General features: G+C 27.5%; 1 protein-coding gene across 1 annotated transcript; it reads right to left on the bottom strand.

Moving 5' to 3' along the window:
* Positions 1–12,274: 12,274 nt before the first annotated feature.
* LOC109598605 (G2/mitotic-specific cyclin-B-like) lies at positions 12,275–18,031 on the bottom strand. The gene is made up of 3 exons (XM_049966361.1): positions 17,989–18,031; positions 12,421–12,984; positions 12,275–12,303 (listed from the first exon to the last, which is right to left on the bottom strand). The coding sequence occupies exons 1-3, from the start codon at positions 18,029–18,031 to the stop codon at positions 12,275–12,277; spliced, it is 636 nt and encodes a 211-aa protein (XP_049822318.1).
* Between the last annotated feature and the right edge of the window lie 1,031 nt (positions 18,032–19,062).

Genomic DNA, 19,062 nt, shown 5'->3' with positions numbered 1-19,062 from the left:
CTTTAAAATACAATAAAAATATTATGTATTTATTGGGAGTTAATAAAATAACCGATATAATCAGTCAGAAACTAAAATGATGTTATTACATACAAAAAACATAAATAACAAACTAAAAAACAAGTCTATAAATAAAATTGTACAAATATTTAATGGGAAACTGAACATGTTTTATCCGCTGTAATTTTGTAATTACAAGTTACGTAGTCGTTGAATAATTAAAATAATATATTATTACACAAACAAAAAAGTCGGACAACAACTAGTTATTAACAACACACAATACAAAATTATTCTAATCGTCGTAATGAAAACTTTTGTCATTACCCTAACTATTCGAAAAATGCGCCGTCCACATATCATTACCTTAAATCGTGCAGTCACGCTAGACTCCAACGCTCGTAATCTCCATTCATGAGGAAAAAACGTTAATGGTCTAATATACAATAATTTGTTTAAATTGACACCCTCAAGTGGGCCCGTGGGGGGCAGTAATTTCTAGTAAGAGCCGGGGTCACTTGTCTTGGGGGGGCTTGTGCTCTTAAAAATGCCTACCGAATGTTAATCACCGTTCTGTCCCATAAGCAGTCGATGGCCTGTGAGGGAATTTCGCCGGGATCATCAAATTATTTTCGTCGTTTTGGGGGGAATTTGTTTTCGAGTGGTTTATGTACAATGTAAATTTGAAAAGTTCATTAGTTTTTATATGAGAGGTTTTTGGAAAATGTGGTGGAAATTAGGGGGAAAATCGTAAAAATAAATTTCCTATCACTTTTTTAAAAGTACACTGTTCCAAGAAATTAACGAAGCCTTGTATATGACTTTTAAAAAATGTGAAAACATTTTATGTGCAATGGCAATATAGAAATGTAATTAGAGATGAGTGTGTCCAAGAGGTTATATTAATGGAAGAAGGTTGGAGTTACCACAGATTAACAGCATAGAATAAGAATAGAAGAAAATATAAAACAAAAAAAATTATTAATACCTCATATCTTTATAATATTTAATTAATAATAAAAATTAATATAAGAGAAAAATTAAAAATTTCGTTTTAAATCTAATGTTATAGAAATTTAATTCCAAAATTTTTAATTGAGCATAAATTTTGATGACTAAGTCAAAATTTATATAGAATATTCAATAAATATAAAATAAATATTGAATTTTATTTTTATCATCATCTGATTTAAATTTTTAGATTTACAAATTATCAGTAAGTTTCAAAATATTATTTAAATTAATAAATATAGAAAAATTATTAATGTTTCACATCTTCATAATTAATTAATAATAAAAATTAATATAAGAGAAAAATTGAAAGTTTAGTTTCAAATCCTAAGTTATAGAAATTAAGTTTCAAAATATTTAATTGAACATATATTTTAATGACTGAAAAAGTCAAAATTCATATAATATTCAATAAATAGAAAAAAATGTTGAATTTTAATTTCGTCATCACTTGAATTAAATTTTTATATTTAAAAATTATCAATTAGTTTCAAAATATTATTTTAAAAATAATATATTTATAGATATAAAATAAAAAAAATATTAATGTCTCATATCTTCATAATAATTAATTAATAATAAAAATTAATATAAGAAAAAAATTGAAAACTTAGTTTTGAATCCAAAGTTATAGAAATTAAATTTGAAAATTTTAAATGGAGCATAAATTTTATTGATTGAAAAGATCAAAATTTATTTAATATTTAATAAATAGATGTTCAATTTTAATTTCGTTAACATCAGACTTGAATTTTTAAATTTAAAATTTATCAATAAGTTTCAGAATATTATTTTAAAAATAATATATTAATATATATATAAAACGAAAAAAATTATTAATATTTAATTAATAATAAAAATTAATATAATAGAAAAATTGAAAATTTCGTTTTAAATACAATGTTACAGAAATTAAGTTTCAAAATTTTTAATTGAGCATAAATTTTGATGACTGAAAAAGTCAGAATGTGTATAATATTCAAAAAATGTTGAATTTTAATTACATCATCATTTGAATGAAATTTTTATGTTTAAAAATTATCAATAAGTTTCAAAATATTACTTTAAAAATAATATATTAATAAATATAAAACAAAAAAAATATTAATGTCTCATATCCTTATAATATTTAATTATTAATAAAAATTAATATAAGATAAAAATTGAAAATTTCGTTTTAAATACAATGTTACAGAAATTAAGTTTCAAAATTTTTAATTGAGCATAAATTTTAATGACTGAAAAAGTCAGAATGTGTATAATATTCAAAAAATGTTGAATTTTAATTACATCATCATTTGAATGAAATTTTTATGTTTAAAAATTATCAATAAGTTTCAAAATATTACTTTGAAAATAATATAAAACAAAAAAATTATTAATGTCTCATATCTTTATAATAATTAATTAATAATAAAAATTAATATAAGAAAAAAATTTAAAACTTAGTTTTGAATCCAAAATTATAGAAATTAAATTTTAAAATTTTTAATTGAGCATAAATTTTATTGATTGAAGAAGATGTCAAAATTTATTTAATATTTAATAAATAGAAGAAAGTGTTAAATTTTAATTTCGTAAACATCAGACTTGAATTTTTAAATTTATCAATACGTTTCAGAATATTATTTTAAAAATAATATATTAATAAATATAAAACATAATAATTTAATGTCTCTTGTCTTCATAATAATTAATATGAATGATGTGAAGCGGCTTCTACTTTATACTTGAGAGAATGTCGACCAAAATGAATGACCAGATTTTGAGTATGAGCAGAAGATGTGAGGTTGTCATTCGTAGTAGTAATAAGTTCAAATTTTTTATAAACATCAAATTTTGTTAATGAAAAACAAGATTCTCTATTCTATTTTTAAATAAATATACAAAGAGTGTTAATTTCACTATTTTTAAGATTTATTTACAACTGTCGTATCTTAAAACTTTGTACTTTTAAAGCACTAAATTTGAGGTGTTGACACTGATAATTTGTAAGTGTAATTTTGGAGGCGTTGTAATCTTTATACTTTCCTCAATAATTGACATAAAATAAAAAAGCGCGTCAGTATCGTATCTAATACCGTCGCAGTTTTATGATGAGTTTTATTGTTAAATTTAAGCATCGGTAATTTGAAACGTACTTTGTAGGGTAATAAATAAACAGCCGTTAACGTTTAACGAGTTTTCTGCCGAAGCTTAAAGCTCAACTCATACATATAAAACGTGGTGAATTAATCGTTTATTCTGGGTAAGTGTTGAGTGCATAATGTATTAGCAAATAATAAATGTTCAAGTGAATAATGGATTGTAAGCAAAGGTAACATCCTGAAGGACATGTCCGGAATTACATAATTAGTTCACATGTTACAGCTTGTTGTGTTGTCTATTATTCAATAGATCAAACTGAGGCAACTGGAAGTTTCAAAATTCTTCATTGAGAATTAAGTATTAACATTTATTTAATTCAAAGATTAAAATCGCATAGATTTATCCACGCATTGTTGCTAAAACGGTCGTTTCAATGGTATAATTCCAGCATAACGTCAAGAGTGACTAAAAATGGAATTAACCCAGTTCCATTCAGTACGTAAAAGGAATACGCTTGGGAAGACCTAGATACCGGATCATAGTTCACGTTTCGAAAACTGGGTAACGGACATTTGTTTCATTACGGTTTAATAAAAGGACATGACAGTGTATGTGAAATACCAATCAATCAATTAGGTTTTCAAACGCGGAATAAATCATTTTCGATAACAGTCGATGAATTATTGTTTTCTGTGCGGGGTGTGGTTTGATGAACCGTGTAACAATGATTTATGCACAATAAAAGGTGTGCGATTCAAACTGGGCTGCATAACAATTAAAATTTGGTATTTATCCGCCTACGTACTTTTATTGTTATTGTTATTATTATTACTTTGTTTCTGCTTTTCTATAATTTTCATTTATTTGTATTTTCTAATCTTATATTGAGTTGAATTTATAATTTTTTCTAATTAATGATCATAAAATAATATTTAAATTTGAGTTATTAAACATTTTTCACAAAATTTGGTAAAAAAATATAAAAATAATCTCTAAATAAATAAAATTTTTAATTAATAATAAGAATTTATATGAGAAATAATGAAAATTTAGGTTGAAATCCAAAGTTATAGAATTTAAGTTTCAAAATATTTAATTGAGCATAAATTTTGATGATTGAAGTTTATATAATATTCAATAAATAGAAGAAAATGTTGAATTTTAATTTAGTCAACAACAGATCTATTTAAAAAATATCAATAAATTTCAGAATATTATTTTAATAAATATAAGACACAAAAATTATCAATGTCTTATATCTTCATAATAATTAATTAATAATATAAATTAATATAAGAGAAAAATTGAAAATTTCGTTTTAAATCCAATGTTATAGATTTTTAATTGAATTTAGATTTAGATTTAAAAATTAACAATGAGTTTCAAAATATTGAAAACTTAAGTTTAAATTCACAGTTATAGAAATTAAGTTTCAAAATTTTTAATTGAACATATATTTTATTGATAGAAAAAGTCAAAATTTACATAATATTCAATAAATAGAAGAAAATATTGAATTTTAATTTTGGCATCACCTAATATAAAAAGTAAGTAAGTAAGCTACAAAATATTATTTTAAAAATAATATATTAATAAATATAAAATAATAAAATTCCCATATCTTCATAATATTTAATTAATAATAAAAATTAATATGAGAAAAATTTAAAATTTCGTTTTAAATCCAATGTTATAGATTTTTAATTGAATTTAGATTTAGATTTAAAAATTATTAATGAGTTTCATAATATTATTTTAAAAATAATATATTAATAAATATAAAAAAAATTATTAATATCTCATATCTTCATAAGTATTAATTAATATTAAAAATTAATATAAGAAAAAAATTGAAAATTTAGTTTTAAATCCAAAGTTATAAAAATTAAGTTTCAAAATTTTTAATTGAGCATAAATTTCATTGAAGAAGATTGAAGAAGTCAAAATTGACTTAATATCCAATAAATAGAAGAAGTGTTAACTTATAATTTAGTCAACACCAGACCTAAATTTTTAAATTTAAAATTTATCAGTAATATTCAGAATATTATTTTAAAAATAATATATTAATCAATATAAAAAAATTATTAATATCTCATATCTTCATAATTATTAATTAATATTAAAAATTAATATAAGAAAAAAATTGAAAATTTAGTTTTAAATCCAAAGTTATAAAAATTAAGTTTCAAAATTTTTAATTGAGCATAAATTTCATTGAAGAAGATTGAAGAAGTCAAAATTTACTTAATATCCAATAAATAGAAGAAGTGTTAACTTATAATTTAGTCAACAGCAGACCTAAATTTTTAAATTTAAAATTTATAAGTAATATTCAGAATATTATATTAAAAATAATATATTAATCAATATAAAAAAAATTATTAATATCTCATATCTTCATAATTATTAATTAATATTAAAAATTAATATAGGAAAAAAATTGAAAATTTAGTTTTAAATCCAAAGTTATAAAAATTAAGTTTCAAAATTTTTAATTGAGCATAAATTTTATTGAAGAAGGTTGAAGAAGTCAAAATTTATTTAATATCCAATAAATAGAAGAAGTGTTAACTTATAATTTCGTCAACACCAGACTTAAATTTTTAAATTTAAAATTTATCACTAATATATTTTAAAAATAATATTAATATCTCATATCCTCATAATAATTAATTAATAATAAAAATTGAAAATTTAGTTTTAAATCCAAAGTTATAGAAATTAACTTTCAAAATTTATATAATATTCAATAAATAGAAGAAAGTGTTAAATTTTAATTTCACGAACTCCAGACTTAAATTTTTAAATCTGAAACAAAAAATATTAATGTCTCATATCTTCATTATAATTAATTAATAATAAAAATTAATATAGGAGAATATAAGTTATAGAAATTGAGTTTCAAAATTTTTAATTAAGGATAAATTTTGACTTGTTCAGTCAACAAAATATTCAATATAGAAAAGAAAATTTTGAATTTTAAATTTATCATGATTTAACTTAAATTTTTAGATTTAAAAATTATCAATAAGTTTCAGAATATTATTTTAGAAGTAAGTAATACATTAATAAATATAAAAATTGTCTCGTGTCTCATATCTTCATCTTCAATTTTGTTGATGATATGAGGAAATTAAAATTCAAGAATTTCTTGTATTTATCATTTATTATATAAATGTTGACCTCTTCAATCATGAAGATATTATTTATTTACAGTTACTAAATAATAAAATAGTTATTAAAAGAGAAATATGCTGGCAACCTTCGACAGTAAATTAGTGGTACATAAAGTTAATCGTCTGGATTAATTTGGTGGTCTTGAGATAAACACGAGGGGATTAAATAAACGAACATGTGCTTAAAACGTCACTCTCGTTGCTCTTAAATGGATATAATGCTATTTTTATTGGTTGCACAGGGACTATTTTTAAATTAAGGTTATTATATCCGTACACATATTTCGTGTCGGTGGGAGTCCACATAAAATTCATATAAAACGTAAGTGGAGTGGCCATAAAATATTTTTGTACGTTAATAAATGTTTGTTTATTCCCAAACACAATCATTTGCCGGACAATCTTTTTTATGAAAGCACCATTAAGCTCACAGGAGGTCCGGACCTGGTGGATTTTCAGGTGATTTGAGTAAAAGTTTACACGACGGTTTATTTGTGTTCATGTTTTTAATGTTTGAATAAAATCGTGTATTAAATAGTAATAACATATAAAATTACCGTCGTACATTTTTCTTCGTCTTGTTTGTTTAGTGAGGAATTTCTCCAAACTGGAAACTTTAATTTATATATAAAGCTCCGGTTGTATAATATTTGCTAGAGTAATTTCTAAAGCAACCTTTTGAAATCGTTTCCTCTTAAAACATTAATAGAGCAGAAACAAGAAGCGAAGGAAAGTATCAACCTGCATTCGAAACAAACACGGCAAAAAAAAAAAAGGAAAAAATAAAAAATCGCCCGACTAAAATATAAAAGTGCAGGTTGTGCATCGGGCGAAAATAAAGAAGCGAAACGCATTCACTTAATAAGGCATTTTCCTGACACGAACGTTCGCATTGAAATATTAAAAGCCCCACAATGAACAGCAAATACTTTATAAACTGGGGCTAATAAAATAAAGAAGTTGCACACGGTATATGCAAAGTGGCCAAAAGCCATTCAAGTTAAAAGATAAGATTGGTGTTATTTATTCACGACTGACGTCAATTGTATCTTAAATAGTTCGATTCTTTGCCCGGACTGACATGCGATTCTTACTGCTGCTCTTTGTTTCCCAGCGACCTTAAATATTGCCGTGTCACTCGCGGTGTTCTTCCCAGGATGGACAACTTTGTGTCCGCCGGGAACCGACCAGAACAAATCTGTAATGTTAATTAAATGCTATTTTGCTCAGACTTTATAATGCAATAGATTTTATACCTTAATTATAACCATTAGTAAATTATAATGTAGTTGTGAACATAACAATCATTTACTTTTATAATTTTAAAACTTTTAAACTTATTGGTAACTAAAAATTCACACACTTTCTTCAATTTTATTAGATTATAATAATTTTGAAACTTTGAATTTAAATCTAAATTTTAATTTATATCTTATATTAATTATTATGAATATATGAGATGTAAATAATTATTATGTAGAAATTAAGTTTCAAAATATTTAATTCAATATACATAATATACGTAAAAAAATTTTGTCATTTCCAGACTTATTTTTTTGTTTTTAAAATTGTCAATATGTTCAGAATATTATTTTAAATTAATATATTAATAAATATAAAACAAAAAATATTATGTCTCATATCTTTATAATAATTAATTAATAATAAAAATTAAGAGAAAAATTGAAAATTTAAGTCCAAAGTTATAAAAAATTAGTCCAATATTATTGAAATTAAATTTCAAATTTTTAATTCAACATAAATTTTAATGATTGAGGAAGTTAAAAGTTATATAATATTCAATAAATAGAAGAAATTCTCGAATTTTAATTTCGTCACCTTCAGACTTAAATTGTTAAGTTTTAAAATTTACAATAATTTCAGAATATTATTCTATAAAATAATATAATAATAAATATAAAATATTTACATATCTTCGAAATAATTAATTAATAATAAAAATTAATATAAGAGAAATTGAAAATTTAGGTTTAAATTCAAAATTATTGAAATTAAGTTTCAAAAGTTTTAATTCAGCATAAATTTTGATGATTGAAGATATTAAAATTTATATAATATTTAATAAACAGAAGAAATTTTCGAATTTTAATTTCGTCACCTTCAGACTTAAATTGATAGGCTTTAAAATTTATAATAGTTTCAGAATATTATTTTATAAAATAATATATTAATAAAAATTAATATAAGAGAAAAATTGAAAATATAGATTTAAATTAAACTTATTGAAATTAGGCTTCAAAATTTTTAATTCAGCATAAATTTTAATGATTGGAGAGTTTAAATTTATATAATATTCAATATATAAAAGAAATTCTCGAATTTTAATTTTGTCACCTTCATACTTAAATTGTCACTAAGTTTAGAATATTATTTAAAAAATAATATATTAATAAATATAACATAAGAATTATTTACGTCTCATGTCTTCGAAATAATTAATTAATAATAAATATTAATATAAAAGAAAAATTAAAATTTTAAACTTAAATTCAAAGTTATTGAAATTAAGTTTCAAAATTTTTAAGTCAACGTAAATTTTAATTATTGAAGAAGTTAAAGTTTATATAATATATAATAAATTATTAGGTTTTATAATTGTCAGTAAGTTCAGATTATAATTTTAAAAATCATATATTAATAAATATAAAATAAAAGAAATATTTACTTCTCACATAAAAAAATTATTTACGTCTCATATCTTTGAAATAATTAATTAAGAATAAAAATTAATATAAGAAAAATATTGAAAACTTAGATTTAAATTCAAAGTTATTGAAATCGAAATTCAACATTTTTAGTTCAACATAAATTTTAATGATTGAAAAGGTTAAAATTTATATAATATTTTATAAATAGAAGAAATTCTTAAACTTTAATTTTGCCACCTTCAGACGTAAATTGTTAGGTTTTAAAATTTTCAATAAGTTCAGAATATTATTTTGAAAATAATATATTAATAGATATAAAACTCAAGGATTATTTACCTCTATCTTCGAAATAATTAATTAACAATAAAAATTAATATAGGAGAAAAATTGGAAATTTAGGTTTAAATTAAAAGTTATTGAAATTAAGTTTCAAAATTTTTAATTCAACATAAATTTTAATGATTGAAAAATTAAAATTTATATAATAAGTTGAGAATATTATTTTAAAAATAATGTATTAATAATTATAAAAAACAAGGAAAGAGTCAAAAATTATATAATATTCAATAATAAATAATGTACGGTCAAAGCTTGTCAACATATTTCTCTTTTACAAACTACTTTTTTATTTAGTAACTGTAAATAAATGATTAAGGTAATATTGATGTCTCTTTTTACATTATCCTGCAACAAAAAAACTAAATGGAAAAATCATTTAATCATAATAAATTCATTCATGTTTCCTAAGACATGTTTAAGATGCTATTGAATTTCGTTTATACATGTTCCAGCAATAAATTTTTAAAGGGATAACGAATTTATACATGAGGATATTAAATTTTCACCTTGACGACTTGAAAACTGCACTTTGTCATAGTTTTCCCCAGGAAAAGCTTAATTAAATTCAAGAAAAGAAAGCAATAAACGTTGCTAGAAATTTATGTCGGTTTAACGTTGCAGCTTTAATTGGAGATTTTCGTGTTTCAAAACGGAACGACAATAATTTATGGCTGTTAATCAAGTAATAGTTATGTTAGTTAGAAATTGATCATTAAGACGTCTCAAGGGTACATTTCTTCTATCAAAGAATATAATAAATTGTATTAGTTTAGGGGAAGACCACCATGTTTTTAGCAAGTAAAGTGGAGCAATGCCTTTTTTGTTTTGATTAGCTATAATCGTGTGGTACGGACGAATTCGACGTATTTAAATAAACCTGCTCAGGAGCAGCTCCGAAGCGGCGGATTAGTGTCTCACGAGATTCCCGAAGACAGACAACACAATATAAAAGAAAGTAGCGAAGTCACCAGGTTCGGACCATAATTAAAATTGACTTTATTTTCGTTTAAGATCCACTCGACTCGGCCGCAATTTGCATAACTTAGTAACTCGGGCTTAAAATTATACACCCCGACGATAAATCTTTATGACCCACAGGTTCAGGATTTAATATTACGAGCAGTAGTTAATTTTTCCCTGTGTTTATAATAATTTATCGTATCGTGGTCGTTGTCGTAAATTAGAAATCTTTGTCGTTAACGTCCAATCGTAAAGTTTTATACGGAACGGGGACGCAAAAACGCAACGCGAATCATTCTAAAGATACAATAATAAATTGCGGCTTAGTTAAGTACTTCATGTCATGACTCCATTCGTTCAAATCTTAAGCAAAGGGATTTTTTTGACAAAGATTTTTTTCTAATCTTATGCAACCATTACCATTTCTAAAGCAAACATTGCAATAAAAGTCTGCGAACTGTTCGGCGTAATGTCTGTGAATGAGTTTGAGACGTAAAAATACACATTAATTCGTACTTAGGTTTCTGTTTATGACATTACGACTGGTAATTTGCTTTGCATAACGAACAAATGTTTCTGTTTACTTCATTTTCACCTTGACAACTGACAACCCTTTCAGCTTAAGATTAATTATGTATTTGATGAATGTTCAGGACATTTTTTCCACTTGCATAACTATTTTTTTTTTTTTATTTTTTTCATTAGGAGCTATAAATAACTGTCGTTTCATTTGAAACACGAAAACCCCCAATTAAAACTGCAACGTTAAACCCACATAAATTTCTACAAAACATTTATTGCCTTCTTTTCTTGAATTTAATTAAGCTTGTGCTGAGATAATCTATGAGAAACTGCGCTTTTCGTGTCGCCAAGGTAGAATTTTAATATTAAGGGCATCGGAAATTAATGTCGTTTCTGGGCATGTCGATGTTTGATTCTCATTTGTCAGGTCAATGTGTATCTTGAAGGGGTGCCAAAAATATTTTAAGAGTGACTTGTTCACTTCTATATAATTCAATATTAAACTAATTTTTGCCGATTTGGGGTGAAATAGCCAGCCAAAGAACGAAAAGGGCATCTCTGGTATTGTACGCTTTGAACCCTCTGACTCCTATCTATCAGGAAGACCAACACCTTAGACAATGACATGTTGAAGGCAGAAGTGGAAGCAAATCCATGTCAAACAATCGAAGAACTGTCAAACTCCCTTAACCAACCTTAGTCGACCATCCAGGAACATTTTCAGGAGGTTAGAAAAGTAAGCAGAGCAGATATTTGGGTCCCCTATAATTTGTCCAAAGAGAACAAAGCCAACCGAACCATCACATGCAACGTATTGCTTCAACTACGCCATACAGAACCGTTTTTTGATAGTTTGATCACTGGAGACGAAAAATGGGTACTATATGATAATCTAAAACGCAAAAGGTAGTGGCTCTCTCCCAATGAATCACCACAAAGTACTGCGAAGCCGGGTTTACATCCCAAGAAGGTGCTTCTGTGTGTTTGGTGGAGTATTCGATGAATTGGTCACTTTGAAGTGCTGAAACCTGAACAAACTGTTAATCAAGACCTTTATTGTGAACAATTGGATTCAGTGAAACAATGTTTAGACAAAGAGTATCCGGTAATTGTCAACCGAAAGGGCGTCATTCTGCAACAGGGCAATGCAAGATCACACAGGGTAAAACGGACCCTGGAAAAAATTAATGAATTAATGGGTGGGAGGTACTGCCTCACCCACCATACTCATCCTATATTGAATCCTCGGATTTTCATTTATTCCGATCCCCCAACATTTTCTTAGTGGCAGAAAATTTGACAATTTGGATGATGTCCAAAATGACATCTTGAGAAATTTTACGCAAAAACCAATTGATTTTTATCCGTCAAAGATTGAAAATTTGCATAATAGATGACAAAAGGTTGTTGATAATGAGGGTGATTATATTATTGATTAAAAATAAAGACCTATTAAAAATTTATTAGTTTGAATTTAATGTATGAAAACTGTACTTTCCGGTCCCTCTAATATTTGGAATAATACACAAGTTTCACTGCAAATTAAAAAATTTAATAAAGGTACGAGTATAATTCGTTTAAAAAATATTGTAAAATGTGCAAGTCAAACTAAATAATTAATTGTTCAGCTCTAATTAATATATGATTCATACTGATTCCCTCGTTCTTTGACAAGGCATATTTCTGTTTAACAGCTCTGTATTTCGAATTAGAGGCAAATCTTATCAACGTTATTGTGTTGTTAATGATCCGTTTAATATCTACGTAACGATAGGAGCTGCACGTTTGAAGAGCGGGCGTCCAAATCGGCCTCAACTTCTTAATATTGTCGATGATTGCAATCGAAAGGACACAGACGGCTGCGGCCACCATCGAAGGAGCCTCGTGCGCAAACTTATACTCCAACAAAGCCATCTCCAACAAATACTTTCCTAGGTTATGATGTTTACCAGTAACTCTGGCAATTTTGTCGTGGCGTCTCAAAAACTGTGTAGACCCAGCTTTTCCCAGCTTAAAATCCAGAGCTTTCAAGATTTTCAGGTCCATCTTGATGACTTCCTTTTTGGCGAATGCCTTATCACAAACATAATCAAAATCGTGAATGTGGGGCACGTCAATGTCTTTGTATTTACTGGCGATGATCATTGCGGTCACTTCAATGAGCTGCAACGTCGTCTTACCCACAGTTTTGTCGTCCTGTATGTAGCTATCCACCACTGAGACTCACAAATATAGAGTATCCAACGATAGCTTGAAATGTGAGTGGACCTCCACCAACCAGTTCAACAGGATAAAAATTTCAAAAGATATGAAATGCCATCTCGAGATATTTTACTCAAAAACCAGTTGATTTTTATTGGTCCGTGATTGAAAATTTGCACACTTGATGGTAAAAGGTTGTTAATAACGAGGTTATATAATATATAATAATTGATTTAAAATAAAGTCTTATTAAAAATTTATTCGTTTGAATTTAATGTAAGAAAACAACATTACTTTCCGGTCCCTCTTCAAAATTTAAGACCTGTACTGCACAAAGAAAATTATGTCACTATTACTTCCTTTTTCAAAACACTTGTGGACAATATAAAAATAAATTAAACTAAAAACCAAAGAAACATTTCACCAGCAAGGGAACATATCTTAAGTAACGTCATGTGAGCCCATAAATAATTCGCTTTTTGTTCGGGCTCATTAAAGAAAACAATCCAAGTATTTTGTTAATGAAAGAGTCCCGGCCCTCCCGCTCCACTCCAGAAATATTTCATGAAACATTAACGATGAAAAGTGGCTTTCAACGGGCCCCAAGAAAAAAATGGAGTAGCATGTTCACACGTATATTAGTGAGCAGCCACAGACACATGTGTCGTGCGAGCGGCAAGAAAAAAAAGAAAGCCCCGGCGCTCTTTTACTCATCTGTTTGTAATGTGGAAGTGAGGTCTTGTGTTTAAGTGCTCAGAAAGAAAAAGTGTTTATTTATAAACCAGCCATTTGAAACGTAAGAACTCAGTGTAAACAAATGCCGTGATCTTTGTGAAACGCATAGAAGGCTTGCACGCCACTTCTCAATGGCCGTTCAAGCTTGCATGTGCCGGAGTAAATGGATATGGGATGAATGGCGAAAAATGCTGACGGTTTACGTTGGACAATGCCGGTTTTTTAATGCTTTTTATTAAATAACAGCGAGAACGGATTTTCTTCTTGGTTTTGGTTTTCGTTTGTAATTGAGAAGACACCAGTTTTAATAGGGAATTTTGTTTCATTGTTACAAATCGAATTTTCTAGAGGGAGGTCTTAAAACTTGAGAAGGATTTATATTGAACAATAGTGGTGCTGTTTTTAGTTCTTATTTACTAATGGGGGGAACCCTGTTTGTTTGTTTGGCCTATATTTGTTTCCAAAATAATTGGATTATCAAATTACTTTCAGTTGTTTAGTGTTTTACGTAGACTCTAATAGAGTCCATTTTAAGTAACAATTCTTTTATTATAGACAATTTTCTTTTATCATTACAAAATCGATACTTTCAGAAGAAGATTTAAGTATTTTTCTACATTTCTTTCATTATTACAACATCCAATCTTTTAGAGAAAATCTTCAAAACTTGAGAAGAATATATAATGAAGAATTGTTATCAGTTTTTAGTTCTTATTTATGAATGAAGGGAACGTTGTTCGTCTGTTTTGATTATATTTGCTTCCAAAATAACTCCTTCATCAAATTACTTTCAGTTGTTTGGTATTCTACATAGACTCTAATAGAGCCTATTTTAAGTAACAATTCTTTTATAATAGTCAATTTTCTTTCATCATTACAAAATCGATACGCTCACAAGAAGATTTAAGTATTTTTCTGTACTTCCTTCATTAATATAACATCCAATCTTTTAGAGGAAATATTCAAAACTTGAGAAGAATATATAATGAAGAATTGTTATCAGTTTTTAGTTCTTATTTATGAATGAAGGGAACGTTGTTCGTCTGTTTTGATTATATTTGCTTCCAAAATAACTCCTTCATCAAATTACTTTCAGTTGTTTGGTATTCTACATAGACTCTAATAGAGCCTATTTTAAGTAACAATTCTTTTATAATAGTCAATTTTCTTTCATCATTACAAAATCGATACGCTCACAAGAAGATTTAAGTATTTTTCTGTATTTCCTTCATTAATATAACATCCAATCTTTTAGAGGAAATATTCAAAACTTGAGAAGAATATATAATGAAGAATTGTTATCAGTTTTTAGTTCTTATTTATGAATGAAGGTAACCTTGTTTGTCTCTTTTGATTATATTTGTTTCCAAAATAACTCCTTCATCAAATTACTTTCAGTTGTTTGGTGTTTTACATAGACTCTAATAGAGTCCATTTTAAGTAACAATTTTTTTATAATAGACAATTTTCTTTTATCATTACAAAATCCATACTTTTAGAAGAAGATTTAAGTATTTTTCTACTTTTCTTTCTTTATTATAACATCCAATCTTTTAGAGGAAATCTTCAAAACTTGAGAAGAATATATAATGAAGAATTGTTATCAGTTTTTAGTTCTTATTTATGAATGAAGGTAACCTTGTTTGTCTCTTTTGATTATATTTGTTTCCAAAATAACTCCTTCATCAAATTACTTTCAGTTGTTTGGTGTTTTACATAGACTCTAATAGAGTCCATTTTAAGTAACAATTTTTTTTATAATAGACAATTTTCTTTTATCATTACAAAATCCATACTTTCAGAAGAAGATTTAAGTATTTTTCTACTTTTCTTTCTTTATTATAACATCCAATCTTTTAGAGGAAATCTTCAAAACTTGAGAAGAATATATAATGAAGAATTGTTATCAGTTTTTAGTTCTTATTTATGAATAAAGGGAACCTTGTTTGTCTGTTTTGATTATATTTGCTTCCAAAATAACTCCTTCATCAAATTACTCTCAGTTGTTTGGTGTTCTACATAGACTCTAATAGAGCCCATTTTAAGTAACAATTCTTTTATTATAGACAATTTTCTTTTATCATTACAAAATCGATACTTTCAGAAGAAGATTGAAGTATTTTTCTACATTTCTTTCATTATTACAACATCCAATCTTTTAGAGGAAATCTTCAAAACTTGAGAAGAATATATAATGAAGAATTATTATCAGTTTTTAGTTCTTATTTATGAACGAAGGGAACCTTGTTTGCCAGTTTTGATTATATTTGCTTCCAAAATAACTCCTTCATCAAATTACTTTCAGTTGTTTGGTGTTTTACATAGACTCTAATAGAGCCCATTTTAAGTAACAATTCTTTTATAATAGACAATTTTCTTTTATCATTATAAAATCCATACTTTCAGAAGAAGATTTAAGTATTTTTCTACTTTTCTTTCTTTATTACAACTTCCAATTTTTTAGAAGAAATCTTCAAAACTTGAGAAGAATATATAATGAAAAATTGTTATCAGTTTTTAGTTCTTATTTATGAATGAAGGGAACCTTGTTTGTCAGTTTTGATTATATTTGCTTCCAAAATAACTCCTTCATTAAATTACTTTCATTTGTTTGGTGTTGTACGTAGACTCTAATAGAGCCCATTTTAAGTAACAATTCTTTTGTAATAGACAATTTTCTTTCATCATTACAAAATCGATACGCTCACAAGAAGATTTAAGTATTCTTCTACCTTTTCTTCATTATCATAACTTCCAATTTTGTAGAGGAAATCTTCAGAACTTGAGAAGAATATATAATGAAAAATTGTTATCAGTTTTTAGTTCTTATTTATGAATGAAGGGAACTTTGTTTGTCAGTTTTGATTATATTTGCTTCCAAAATAACTCCTTCATTAAATTACTTTCAGTTGTTTGGTGTTGTACGTAGACTCTAATAGAGCCCATTTTAAGTAACAATTCTTTTATAATAGACAATTTTCTTTTATCATTACAAAATCGATACTTTCAGAAGAAGATTTAAGTATTTTTCTACTTTTCCTTCATTATTATAACATCCAATCTTTTAGAGGAAATCTTCAAAACTTGAGAAGAATATATAATGAAGAATTGTTATCAGTTTTTAGTTCTTATTTATGAATGGAGGAAACCTGGTCTGTCTGTTTTGCTTATATTTGCTTAAAAAATAACTCCTTCATCAAATTACTTTCAGTTGTGTGGTGTTGTGTCAATGCACTTCTAATATACAATTTTCTTTTATCATTACAGAATCGAGACTTCCAGAAGAAGATTTACTCGTAAGTACTTTTTTACTTTTTCTTCTTTAATATAACACCCAGTCTTTTAGAGGAAAGCTTCAAATCTTGAAAATGAATTATGTGGAACAATATTGATTGATTGATGTTTTTAGTTATTAATTAAAAATGTTCGTTTGTTTGGTTTATATATGTGATATTTAGTGTTTTACATAGACTCTAATAGAGTCTAGAGACTGATATATTTAGGTCTTAGGTTAAAACTGTTAAACCAACCCTAATGAGCATCAAAAGAATAGAATAGACGTTTGAAGGTGTTGCACGCCACTGTTTGATTTTCCGTATTCTTTCTCTCTCCGACTAATATCCGCCTAATGGGACACGTTCCGTCGATAAGAAGACTTCATCAGACTTCGACTTCCTCCGCTGACGTATTGCGCTGCTGAATAATTGAATTATCGGCAACGCTGGCACATGATAAATAGAAACCGGGTAATTGATATATTCAAATAATGGACGTTTTATATTCAGGGGTTTCGCTCCCATTGTACCGGTTCGAAACGATCGCTCTCTTTTGCCTCTTTAATTTTCATATCGGGAGTTATGGATGTTAAATGTCGGCCATTGATTTCGCTCCCGGTTTTCATTTGCATTCAATGATTTTACCACAGTGACGCGTATTTTTGTTGGCACTTCATCAATTTAATTGGATGCTGTAACGTTTGCACATGTTGATGCTGAAACAAATGGTGCATGGGCAAATTGAGGAGGATATTAGATACTTGACTCTGTTGCTGGTTTGATTTTATTTTATTGTATGCATCTTAATTGGAGACAATCATCGTAACTAATCGTTAAAATCAATTTGGAACGGACGGGTTGGAAGAGTCGCCATTAGTTAATAAAATCCATTTGGTAATGGATGTCAAAAACGTCGATTAAACCAGAAACCCGCAGAGGTTTAGTGGCGGTCCGGGCAGAAAAAAATCCATTTCCATTATTCCGACGAGTGTGTCCATTTTTCCATACGTGGACGTTCTTCGGGAGCGGACGGCAATCCTGGTGGTATCATGATAAATGGCGGTCTGGATCGGCGGGCTACCGCGACAAGATAAATACACTTGTCAAAATTTCAATTTCCGAACCCGTGTTCCATTCAGCGGCCCCATCGACATCAACATGCAAATTCATGCACACCGTCGCTCTCCACCATGTTCTGCCCAGTGACGTACACAAATCTCAGTTTATTTTCCTCTGTGTTTTATTTTTTTTATTGTTTTACGACGCCATCGGGAACTCGTGCGGGTTAAACAACGACAGGAGAGTATCTAACAATAAAAGCAGCGAGAGTCAATAATTTCGGGCCGAATGGAAAATAGACAATGCATCCCGATCTCGATAACCGTGTATTTACGGCCGGTTTTTGCCGGTACAAAATATACCTACGCGTTCGATTTAATAAAATAAATTTTCGTGCCATTTCACTTCGATTAAGCGATCTGAATTTCCTATGGTTTCTCGAGAATATATCGGAGGCGCGCTGATACAATCGCAATATCCGTAATCAGGTCCCAAAGCCATTAAGTGCGTATAACAAGTAGCCATGGACGGACCGAGTTTACAGAGACGGCTTCGGCGTGTTTGCGCTTAAGTTTATAAGCGACACGGTGTGATGATTAGATTACAGGTTCCTTTAACTTGTACGTCTTTTATGCGACAACGGATGCGTCGATCAGTTTTGAGCTTATTAAGGTGGAACGTGTCACACATCCGTATCCGTATGACCGCGGTGTTATCCGTGATTACCGCAATATGTCAGCAGCGATCACTCGGCAACGAGGCGAACGTGTGCGTGCAGGTGGTTTACGGAAATACCTAATGCATTTAAATGCGTTTGCACGCCACTCTACGGCCGGTCTAAAAACTGGGCTATGATTTATTCACGGTGTCTCGGAATGGAAAACATCCGGTTATTTTGCACCTTATTAGTTTCCGATGGAATTTAGAGTACTTTTACATGTGAAATGTTGGCTTGTAGGGGAAGTTATTGAGTTGTTCAACCTTAAAAATGAAATGCATGAATCGGCTTAAACAGAACTTTAT

Source organism: Aethina tumida, chromosome 4, assembly GCF_024364675.1.
Source record: "Aethina tumida isolate Nest 87 chromosome 4, icAetTumi1.1, whole genome shotgun sequence".
NCBI classification, from domain to species: Eukaryota; Metazoa; Arthropoda; class Insecta; order Coleoptera; family Nitidulidae; genus Aethina; species Aethina tumida.
Note: the sequence above shows the minus strand (reverse complement) of the source record. Positions and strands in the feature narration are given on the sequence as shown.